Source organism: Pogona vitticeps, chromosome 1 (assembly GCF_051106095.1).
Source record: "Pogona vitticeps strain Pit_001003342236 chromosome 1, PviZW2.1, whole genome shotgun sequence".
Classification (NCBI taxonomy): Eukaryota; Metazoa; Chordata; class Lepidosauria; order Squamata; family Agamidae; genus Pogona; species Pogona vitticeps.
Genome location: NC_135783.1, coordinates 110,658,166 through 110,670,422, shown reverse-complemented (window position 1 = coordinate 110,670,422; position 12,257 = coordinate 110,658,166). Strand labels below are relative to the sequence as shown.

General features: G+C 40.0%; 1 protein-coding gene across 6 annotated transcripts in view; it reads left to right on the top strand.

Moving 5' to 3' along the window:
* DOP1A (DOP1 leucine zipper like protein A) overlaps positions 1 to 12,257 on the top strand; it is an 84,152-nt gene that overhangs the window by 41,208 nt on the left and 30,687 nt on the right. For all 6 annotated transcript variants that reach the window (XM_072999171.2, XM_072999172.2, XM_072999163.2 and 3 more), the window contains 8 exons: positions 983 to 1,257; positions 2,414 to 2,566; positions 5,217 to 5,317; positions 6,095 to 6,354; positions 7,957 to 9,964; positions 10,071 to 10,182; positions 11,283 to 11,465; positions 12,018 to 12,143. In XM_072999171.2, coding sequence (XP_072855272.2) covers positions 983 to 1,257; positions 2,414 to 2,566; positions 5,217 to 5,317; positions 6,095 to 6,354; positions 7,957 to 9,964; positions 10,071 to 10,182; positions 11,283 to 11,465; positions 12,018 to 12,143 — 3,218 coding nt within the window. The remainder of the gene's footprint in view (positions 1 to 982; positions 1,258 to 2,413; positions 2,567 to 5,216; positions 5,318 to 6,094; positions 6,355 to 7,956; positions 9,965 to 10,070; positions 10,183 to 11,282; positions 11,466 to 12,017; positions 12,144 to 12,257) is intronic.

The window sequence follows — 12,257 nt, the reverse complement described above, 5'->3', positions numbered from 1 at the left end:
TTAATATATGTCAAGAGTTCAGTATGAGAACAACTTGCATCAAAAGTATGCTAGTGTTCTTAGGGTATTTTTAGGTTCTCATGCTTCACATAATAATTGCTGAAACTCAGTCACTCTCTGTGGCTAATAAACCCTTATCTTGAGTTATTAAGGTTCTGTTGGGTGGTATTCTAGTCATTTCATGGCATCAAGTTCTCCAGTAACTCTGTGGTTCTCAGATGCCCAAACAGTTCCCAACCACTGAGAAATAAGGAACTTTCTCCAGTAAATCTGGAACATGGAAGGAAGTCATATTTCAGGAAGTAAATACAGCTATTAAAGACTTCCTTATATAAATAAGACAATTAAAGCACAGAAATGCAATTTTAAGTAACAAGCAAAACAGTAAACTATTTCAAATTACTAAATAAGTTAAAGTAAGATCAGTTGAACTCAAAATTACTACTGCAAAGCTGGGAAAGTGTCTGGGAATCTACACTGCCAATTTTCAGCTGTTTTTTTAAAATAATATTTCTGGGAGGTCTGGGGGATGCAAAAAAAAGGCTTGGGTGGTAAGTGACCTGCAAGCTGCACTTTGTTCATCCCAATTTCAATATAAGACAGAATTAAAGAATAATAATTTCAGTGAATACTGTGGATGTAAACAACAGACAAATGTAGGGTGCATTTCAGCATTCAGTGGATCCTACTTTCTTGAGGAGAGCGGCATGCAGGGGGTCCTTGATTGTAGATTTCCGGGCAACAAAATGTTTTATGTTGCTAAAGCAATAAAATGCTTGGCTTTAATACGACCATAAGTACTGCCTCTATTTCAATTCCACCCCCCCCCCAAAAGAAAATCTGAAGGAAAGTAAACTGTTTCTTTTATGGCTTAATCTCTCAGTGTAGCACATAAGCAAGAACGGGTAGAGTAATAACTTTCAGTTATAAAAACTGTGTTTGTTTGTTTTTTTAATGTGATTGTGTTTTCTCCCTGTTTCAGATTATGAGCAAGAGCAGCCCCCTTTATGGCTCCAGACTCTTATGAGTGCTTGCAGACATGCAAATGATTTTAGCATTCAAGGTGTCACTATTTCTTTAATAATGGACTTAGTTGGATTGACTCAGTCAGTTGCAGTTGTCACCGGAGAGAATCCTAATAGTGTGGAAGCAGCACAACCTCTTAGTCCAAACCAGGGAAGAGTGGCTGTAGTCATCAGACCTCCTCTGAATCAAGGCAACCTCCGATACATGGCTGAAAAGACTGATTTTTTCAAGGTAGTTTCGCATTGCTTCTGTAGTCATAAAGATGCACAGCTTTTAGAGGACTGTGTTTTCAACGTCTACATTCTAAGTTCTGTCTTCATTCCAAGTTATTTGATTTCCCTGGAGAAACCATAGAAGGCAGATTCGAAAGGTAACAGGGACTTCAAACATTTAAATTAGAAAAAAAATGTTCAAATATTTAATTGTGGGGGGGAATAAATATTTAATTTTTAAAAAATCATTCAAAATATTTAATGTTTAAAAAACTACTGGATTCCAGAAACTGTTTCAGGATCTCCTTTTTTCCTAACATATAATATTTAGTTAATTATTAAAACGAACATGAAAATACATCCCTCCCACTGACAGAATGATTTGTCAGTGGAAGAGGGAAGGGGCAATTCCTGCTCCCACCCCCTTGCCCTGGCAGACTTTCACATACCCTCCACAACCGCTCCAAAGGGACTGGATGATTATTTGGCACACATATAGGGAAGTTTATAGATGGCTGCAGGGCCCAAAGGCGGCATTATATAGATATCTCTTCCTGCAACATTGGATTTCAACCATACAGAGATCACATTAACACCCATCTATTTGAACTGCTTGTTCCTTCAAAATAATGACTGTTCTCCCTGTCATCTGTGATGTGGTTTTGTTTTAATGGTTCATTATCAGATATATCCTTGTTAGGATATCTTGGTTGTTATGTACGGCTTTATCAAAAATTTCCAGTGTAAAGGAATGACTACCTAAAACCAACAATATATTCCTATGACATTTCAGCTAGAAACTCAGTGTACATTTCTGCAGGGAAAATACTGGTATTTTCAGTTAGTTTGCCCCAAAATTAAACTTGTTATACTTTTCCTGTATTTTCCTTTTGGGGCTTATATATCCCCACTACTCTGGAGAGCTCAAAGACCTGTGAAATGCTGTAGGTTGTGGTTGTGTGGAATTAAGAGTCGTATGACAGAAGAGGATTGCCTTTCTGCTTTGCAGCAACATGGTTGAGTATCCCTGGTTCCCAGCCTAAATATTTTCCAACTTTTCCATCCCTCTGAGCCCAAGTTCTAGTGTCTAGCTGGTCACTCAGATAAGGCAGATTCTTTCAGAAAATACAACCATGGGCTGTATGTGCATGATTATCTTATATTCCTTTCCAAAGCATGTGGCCTTAACTCTGTGGGACCAGTTGGGTGATGGCACACCTCAGCATCACCAGAAGAGCGTGGAGCTTTTTTTCCAGTTGCACAATCTCGTTCCATCATCTAGCATTTGCGAGGATGTTATCAGTCAGCAGTTGACCCACAGAGACAAGGTAAATTCTTCATCATACTCCTTTTGCTCTTTGGTGTATAGTAATATTAGGAAGTGGGCCAGGGTAACGGCAAGCATTTTAGGGTCATATATTGCCATTGCAGATTTTGCAGGTAAAAATGCAAGCTGTAGGAGCAATCATGGTGGAGATGGTGGTGAGCAGTGAGATTTTTTTTTAATGCGGGCAGCATGCTCACAGTAGTGCCTTAATTAGAAAGGACAACAAACAGGGGTCCCTTTGTAACAGCTTTCTCCATTTTTACTTTCTTTCCGGTGCAGTGCTTTGCAACCAAGCTGGCGATTTCTGCTGCCCTCGTTAGCTTAGCCTCTCAAATGGCACTAAATGAATAGATAACAAGCACTGCTCTGGTCCTTCTCTCTCTTGCTTTTTCTTCTGCAGTCCAAATAAGATGTGATTATGCTTCTGTGTGCTATTTATAAAACCTGATATATTTTGTGCATCACAAACTCATTGTTCATATAAAATAATGTATCTGCAATTTGAGCAAAATGGTTCATTTCCATGAACAGCATCTCGGGCTGCAATCCTGAATGCTCTTACTTAGAAAAGAACTCACCCCCCCCCAAAAAAAAAGTTTAGCCCAAACCAACAATCATTTCTTTGGTTGCCTGAAGCATATATTTTTAATAAGCAAATTGTGGGCTTCACAGAATTCCATGTGTTGCTCTCCTGTCTCGTTTCTGACTCCTAGGCCAAAATCTGTGACAGTGTTTGGTTCTGCTTTAGCTCCTGCTTTCCAGTCCCATTTATTTATTTATTTATTTATTTATTTATTTATTTATTTATTTATTTATTTATTTATTTATTTATTTATTTATTTATTTATTTATTTATTTATTTATTTATACATACCCCGCCTATCTAGTCGAACGACCACTCTAGTAATCCAGTATCAGCAGATCCCATTTCTATGTGCCTAAAACCTTCAAATTATTTTTCTTCTGGAGCATGGACTTGAACGATCCTTATTTTCTTGAGTTTGATTGTTGTTATTGAGACAAACTTCGCATTATAGCCCCTAACTGCTTCTACCACATCTTGCATCACCATTTCTTTTGAGTTTGTCATTTTCAGAGTAAAATACTTTAATGGTCTGATTGAAAACCCTATTGCCGTGTTCCATACCACTTCCCATTGCCCAAACCTTTGTTTAAATTTTCATTTCTTGTTTCACAGTTTTGATTAATACTTCTCATATTTGGTGTTCTAATTGTATGCATACAGTGGACCCTTGACTTACAGACGGCTTGACTTACAGACTTTTTGAGTTACAGACTTCTCTGGCTGCAAAATTTAGGTTTGACTTGCAGACTGAGATTTGACTTACAGACCAGAAAAAAAAAACAAAATGGAACAAAAACGGCCTGTTACGGGATTAATCGGTTTTCAATGCACTGTAGGTCAATGGAGACTTGACTTACAGACTTTTTGACTTGAGAACCGCCTTCCAATACGGATTAAGTTCTCAAGTCAAGACCCCACTGTAATTATATGCATCACGAAACTTTGAACCTCTCTTTTGCATCTGTGCACATAAACAACTGGATGACCTTTCAGCTCTAATCTGGTTGCTTCATTAGGAGCAATGCTATATGTTTTTCTCTTCAGCTCTACCTCAGGAGCTGATAGAGTGTTTTTTTGGCCTGGGGTTCTCATCTTCCAGCATTATCTCTTTTTTTCATTTTGGATTGTCCCATGAGCAAGTTTTAAAGTTATTCAGAAGTATTTTCCTCTTGCCTTCTTCTGTGCAGTACTGACAAAATTAGCCTGAGTGTCACTGTCATTGTTTATGAAACATCTTCTGGCAGTGTTACATTCCACTAGTGTTGCTGCCCATTGCCTGTACTTCAAAAATTCACATTCACCGATCACTACTACTACCATCAGTTCTTTTCGGCTATTCTGCCTTCTTAACTTGCAGCAAATGGAATCTGAAATTTCTGTTAGTGGTGCTATACCCGTAGCATTCTGGCCTGTGTTGCAGATACTAGATTTCAGAAAAACATCTGCACTGTATGAATTCACAATAAAATTCATGTACCTTTCCAAGGCAAGAGAGTTAAAATAATTAACATAATAAAATATTTTTTTCTTTCTTTGCTGTCATTATGTGCTGTCAAGTCACATGCTTTGTTTTTATTAGTTTCATCACATAATAGTAATATAAACTGCCTTAGTAATGTAAGTTGCTTTTACTCTGTGCTTGGGGAACCATATGCCATGTCTCAATTACAACTCTGTAGAAATGTATCTCATAAAAGGAGCTTGCCAAATTATTTTGTGTAATAACTGCATGCCATCACAATGTTGATGCTACCTAATTGTTTGTCTGTAGATGTTTTTTATGGCTAACAGCTGTCAAGGGTAATAGCTGAGGCAACAGTTATAAATGATCAGATATGTTGCTGTCAGAATCTAGACTTGTGATAAATTTTTTTAAAAAGGTAGAACAGAATCAAAATCTAATGACTTAAATGATTTCTTTATTTGATTTTTCTGTTTGCTTACTTTTGCTCTGATTTAGATTATGATTATGACTGTGATCACTATTAATTTTTTAAAACTCTTTTTTCCAGGAAAAAAAATGATAATGTTAAGTATGAGCTAATCTATCATTTTTATTCTGCAGAAAATTAGGATGGAAGCACATTCAAAATTTGCAGTCCTCTGGCATCTTACCAGAGACCTCCATATTAACAAGTCCTCATCCTATGGGCGTTCCTTTGACAGGTTGGTTAGATTCATGGTTAGCTTCATTGCAAAAGTATTCGGAATGTTCAAACTTTCATTTTAACAGTAGAAACAGTGCTTAGACATTGTAATGTTGAGAACCCTGCTGTGTTTTACCCCAGCTTTCCTTAAGTAGCATGCAAGGATAGATGGAAATAAGTAAGTGCAGGGAACAGTGGAAGAGTCTAAGAGTCTAAATTTTTTTAAAATTTGCTTTTGATGGCTTTGTAAATTAGTAGTCTTGTGCTTTTGACTAATGGTTCAAATCCAGAATGGAAAACTTGGAATCTACAAGATTTGTCTGGGCCCCACACATATTTGTTAGAATCCCTGAGAAACATGGCCCAAGAGATGCCGCTTTCAGCTTCTGACTTAGGAGTCAGGAAGTGATAAAACTCAGGGCACCTGCATCATCGTGAGGACCTTAGCAGAGACTTCTCATTTTGCAGTAAATGAAATAGCTGGCCAGACTTTTGACCTGATGTTTGCTGGTGTGAGCTTTCCTCTAAACCAGTGGTTTGCCTACTTTGGGTTCCCAGATGTTCTTGGACTGCAACTCCCAGAAATCCTGGCCAGCATGGCTAGTGGTGAAGGCTTCTGGGAGTTTTAGTCCAAGAGTATCTGGGGACCCAAGTTTGGCAATCACTGCTCTAAACAGTCTCTCCTGAGAGGGCCTGAACTCTCAAGCCAAAGTTTTTGACCAGTGCTAACACTTGTCATTTCTACAGGGCTGGTGTAATAATCAGATACATTTTAATTTGGATCTTTCTTCCTTAGGTCCTTATTTATTATGCTGGATAGTCTTAACAGTTTAGATGGTTGTACCTGGTCTGTTGGTCAGGCCTGGCTAAATCAGGTTCTCCAGCGTCATGACATTGCAAGAGTCCTCGAACCTTTGCTTCTGCTGCTTCTCCATCCAAAGACTCAGCGCATTTCTGTCCAAAGGGTGCAAGCCGAGTGCTATTGGAATAAATCCCCCTGTTATCCCGAAGAAGGAAATGAAAAGCTTTTTGTGCAGAATTTTAACTGTGACGGTTGTAAGTATTGTGTATATTAGTGTCATATATTAAGAACTTAATCCACCCGTCTACTTAAACCCTCTTTTTAAGGGCTGCTCTAGGTTGTGATTTCTTTTGTTAATCCATCTCCCAAATGCACAGTTTTGAGTTCCATTTAATTTGCCTAAATAACACACTTGCCAGCACCAGCACCAAGTTAAAGACATAAAACCAGCTGGAGTTTGCAACTGTGGCAAACAGCAAAACAGCCTGTACTTGTCAGCCAGGCATAATCTAATCTACTTTGTTTGTGAGAGGAGAATGGGGCTAGGCTGTGAAGCTCAGCTCCAGGAGCACACATACGGGATTGCCCCATCCTTAGTGTTTTCAGGTATGACAGAAGCATCTGGAGTGAAGTAGCCTAAGCACAGTTCTTGCTCATGAAGAGCTTTGCCTCTGTGTAGCTCCAGACATGAATAAATCCAGATGTGATTTAATGTCCTCAGACATGGTTTGATCAAGCACTCTAGCTAGCTGTGCCAGTGTGAAGGGGCAGGGGTGGGTAGGACATTCTTTCTGTATTTAAAATATTTATATCCCACTTTTCTCCTGAAAAGGAGCCAAGGCTCCTCCAAGGAGGAGGTTTTGTCCTGAGATAAGTTGGGATAGGCAGGCCTGGAAAAGGCTTTAATTAATGCCTTTGCAATAATATAATATATTTCCATATGGGGTGTGGATGTTGTACCTGGAGCATGGAAATGGTAAAGCCATTCCTCAACACACTTACCTTGAAAACACTATTAGAATTGATACAAGTTGATTCTGTCTTGATGACACACAATAAACACAATTATCGTATAACAGTCAAATTCCTATTGTGTTCTTGGGCTGGTGTAAATCTCATCAGCAAATTGCTGTAAGTAAAGTAGTTAGCTTAGGCATTTTTGCACAATAGCAACATGCAGCAATTCGCTGCTGAGATTTATGCCACTGGTGTTAACGCTAGTGGAGATACTGTAAATAGTAAAATTGTGCTCACTGGTCATTGTAGCATAAATTTAATTTATCTTTTGTCCTTGTGTGGTTTCTAAGTGTAATTTCTGTGCCATTGAAAACTTAATTGGGACCTGGATCTAGAACAACATCTGCACCTTTTTAATAAATTGCTTTCTGGAAAATCACCACTGGCAAAGGGGCTGGTGGCACTGTTTTAATGATCCAAGACTTTGTTTTGTAGGTGTAGACCATTAAGAACAGTCAGAGGACTTCCCCCTTATTTTGGGAACAATATGTATATTGGGTTGTAACTCTCGGCCCTGATCCAAAGCTTTCCAGTGCACCCTCAGAGCTCCTTGGGCTAGACGATTTTCTTTCATTTCAGTGTTGGATAATCCTTTTATATTCACCATAGTTGTATAGTTTGCATCAAAGGTATTTGGATTGGAGATAATTACTAAGAAGCAGTGTAAGCAGACTCATCTTGAGAGGGCTTCACTGCATATTAATCTCTAATCTATCAGAAGGGGAAAAATGTAAAGACTTTTCAGGAAAGGCATGTTCTTTTGATTTATGCAAGTACTTCCTCAGTGATAGTCCAAGTAGAAAAAGTTTCATCCCTGTTAATCATACGTTCTGTTTCAGCATTTGCCCAGATGCCAGCAAGTCAAGAACCAGATGTTTCAGCTAAAGAAAACAATGAAAAACAGCTTGTCATGGATGAAATGGAGAACTTTAGTCTTACAGTCAATCCGTTGAGTGACAGGATCTCCCTGTTAAGTACTAGCAGTGAAACTATTCCTCTGGTTACCTCCGATTTTGACCTTCCTGACCATCAGATAGAAATAATGCAGAGTTCCGACTCTGGCTGTTCCCAGTCATCTGTTGGGGATAACCTTAGCTATGAGGTGGAGGTGGAAGGCCTGATAGCATCAGAAAGTTCTCAGCATTTGAGAGGAGATTCAGCAGATGAAATAGTCCAACAGGTGGTCAGTGACTTGATATGCAAGGTGGTTAGTGGACTTGGTGAGGACACAGAACCATCTACACATTACCTGTACCCAGAGGATACCTCAGCTCAATTAAATGCTATGGATCCCTGTGAAGAGGTGACTAAAAGTGAAGATGCAAACATTCAAGACAGCCAGAGCAGTTTGCTTAGCAATGACAGTTCTCAGCTCTTGTCTGTCTCAACTGAGACGGGACTTGAAAGCATTTCTAATGAAATCTCCAGGAACAATTCCTCCCCTTGCATCTCAGTGAGCCAGCAGGCTCTCAGTGACCCAAATTCTGCCTCAACAGAAGCAAAGTCCAGACAGAGGAGTCACAGCAGCATCCAGTTCAGCTTCAAAGGGAAATTTCCTGAGAAAATGTCAGAGAAAGAAACTATCGTGAAAGAGTCCAGTAAGCAGCCAGGAGCCAAGCCCAAAGTCAAAATAGCCAAAAGGAAAGACGAAGAAAAGAAGAAAGCACAGAGTGAGAAACTGAAACAAACCAGTGTTTTCTTTAGCGATGGCCTTGACTTGGAAAACTGGTACAGCTGTGGAGAGGGGGAAATCTCAGAAATTGAGAGTGACACCGGATCTCCGGGAATGCGGAAATCACCAAATTTTAATATACATCCCTTGTACCAGCATGTTTTGCTATACCTTCAGGTATATGACTCCTCAAGAACTCTGTATGCTTTTTCTGCAATTAAAGCCATCTTGAAAACAAACCCTTCTGCTTTTGTGAACGCCATCTCCACCACCAGCGTCAACAATGCCTACACACCCCAGCTCTCCCTTCTTCAGAATCTCTTGGCCAGGCACCGCATATCGGTTATGGGCAAAGACTTTTACAGCCACATCCCAGTGGACTCAAATCATAATTTCCGAAGCTCCATGTATATAGAGATTCTGATTTCTTTGTGTCTCTACTACACGAGGAGCCACTATCCAACCCACGTGAAAGTTTCCTCCCAAGACCTGATAGGGAACCGCAACATGCAGATGATGAGCATTGAAATCTTGACTCTTCTGTTTGCCGAGCTGGCAAAAGTGGTAGAAAGTTCCACCAAGGGCTTCCCCAGTTTCATTTCAGACATCCTGTCCAAATGCAAAGTCCAGAAGGTGGTCCTGCACTGTCTGTTGTCTTCCATTTTCAGCGCCCAGAAGTGGCACAGTGAGAAGGTTGCTGGGAAAAATATAGTCGCCATTGAGGAAGGTTTCTCTGAAGACAGCCTTATTAACTTTTCTGAAGACGAATTCGACAACGGCAGCACCCTGCAGTCTCAGCTCTTGAAAGTCCTTCAGCGGCTCATTGTCCTGGAGCACCGAGTCATGACCGTACCTGAGGAGAACGAGGCAACCTTTGAGTATGTCATCGCTGACCTGGAACACATCAACCCCCAGCAGCCAATGACTTCCCTTCAGTATTTACATTCTCAACCAATAACTTCCCAGGGCATGTTTCTCTGTGCCGTGATAAGAGCGTTACACCAGCACTGTGCCTGTAAAATGCATCCCCAGTGGATAGGTCTAATCACCGCGTCGCTGCCTTACATGGGGAAAGTGCTCCAAAGGGTGGTGGTTTCCGTGACTCTCCAACTTTGCAGGAACCTGGATAACCTGATTCAGCAATACAAATATGAAACAGGATTTTCTGACAGCAGGCATGTGTCTCTCTTTTCTCTTTGGCAAATGTTGTCTTTCCTCTTTTTTGCATTTATAACGGTTGTTCCTTAAAAAAACTGCAACAAGTTCCATATTGTATTTTAGGCCCCTTTGGATGGCATCGGTTACGCCACCAGATATGATGCTTACTCTTTTGGAAGGCATCACCACCATCATTCACTACTGCTTACTTGACCCATCTGCCCAGTATCATCAGGTAGCTACGTCTTACTACATTTTGATGAAACCTTCATGTTTTTTTCCAGTGCATTTGTGCCTATTGTTGGGAAAAGAAACTATTTCCCTATTGCATTGACTATACTGTACTTGTAGATATTATGATCTAGGGAGAGACCCAGCTCGAGTGTTGAAAGTAGGGCTCCGGAGACTTGGATTCAATTTCTTGCTTGTGTCTGTATGTGTCTTTTGTATGTTGTGAGTAGCCATGGGAGAGCTAACCTTGAAAGACAACCTGCGGTGACCGATTAAAACAATTTATTGTAATTTTTAACAGGGTTTTTTTTTAAAGGATGTCAAATTAGGCTGTTATACTGACTGAGAGAGCCCATAATGAAAAAGTATGCCTTGATATACAAATACTGTAGTGATTCCTGATCATTTATCCATCCATCCATCCATCCATCCATCCATCCATCCATCCATCCATCCATCCATCCATCCATCCATCCATCCATCCATCCATCCATCCATCCATCCATCTGTCTTATTTATAGGCCACCTTTCTCCCGATAAGGGGACTCACAGTATTAAAAAGAATAAAATTAAACATACAGTATACATTTTTAAAACTATACAATTGATTAAAATACATTGAATGATTAAAAACATAATACATTAAAACTGTCTTAACGAAGAAATGGCATTCAGGGACACGGTCAAGATTCTGAAAAGACTGCCCAAAAAGGTGTGTCTTCAGTTGTTGGCAGAAGGATAAAAGGGAGGGGGGGCAACCTGACCGTATTGCAAGATCAGGAAAATTCAGGGCCACTTGCTGAACCCTTTTCCTTCCATCTGTTCTCCTATGAAAACCATTTTTCACATTGTAGGTACGTTCTCTGAAACTATTTTCTGACCATGTACAGTTTCATATTCTGGTTTATAGATAACCAGGGCTACCACCTAGCTCAGTGCAAACATAATGCTAAGCAAAAACAGAAATGGAAAAATCAAAGTAGGGAAAGGGGGGGAAATGTGCCTGTATAGATAGATGGACAAAGCGTTAAGGGAAGGGCTTTCCCATACGTCACTGTCACGGAGCATAATGTATTTTCCCTCCTCCCTCTATATCTAAACTAGCTTCTGGTGAATGTAGATCAGAAGCACATGTTGGAAGCTCGCAGTGGGATCTTGTCGATCCTTCATATGATCATGTCATCCGTGACGCTTCTGTGGAGCATCTTGTACCAGGCCGACTCTTCAGAGAAAACAACTGCTGCAGCTGCTGCGGCTGTTACCACAATTAATCTTGGATCAACAAAGGTCAGAATATCAGGGTGTGTGTGTGTGTGTCTGTGTGTGTGTGTAAGCCTGAGTTGTATTTCTTGAAATGTAGCCTTAAGATTATAGAGTAAATCACTGTCAGAAGAAACAGGATCCTGAAGGAAGTGAAATTGTTAGTGAAACTGGGGCAAAAACCTTGAAATTCAGAATTCTTTGACTATAGAATGGTTCACTATTAAGAGGGGTAAGTGCTGCCATTACCTTCATGGTTGTATCTGTAAGTTCCACAAACATTTTCCCTAATCAAACCAAGTCAGAGGTGGGTCAATTGCAACCCACAGCCTACACACAATCCTCTTTATGGAGACTTCTGCATTGCAGGTGCACAAAAGAAAAGGGTATAGAAGGAAAGTTTGCCTCAAGTTGTGACTGAGCATCCCAAACGTTGCTTCCACTTCCACTCATAGCTGCTTTAACTTCTAACTTCTCAGTCACCTCATGACAGTTCTCAATCTTCTTCTGCTGTCTGTAAAACATGCAAGGAGCTGGAAACATGTTTTGAGACCGAGGGTGTTCTTCTGTGAATTTCAGAACCTGAGGCAACAGATTCTTGAATTACTGGGACCAATTTCAATGAACCATGGCGTTCATTTTATGGCAGCTATTGCATTTGTGTGGAATGAGAGAAGACAGAGCATACATGTTTCAAGGACTAAGGTATGTTAGAGGATGCTCCTGTTTGAAAGTAGTTTAGCATAAAAGGCTCCCATTTTATTTCTCTTAAATGTGTTTAAATCATTAGTTTGCAGCTTGACATTTTGGGTGGAAGAT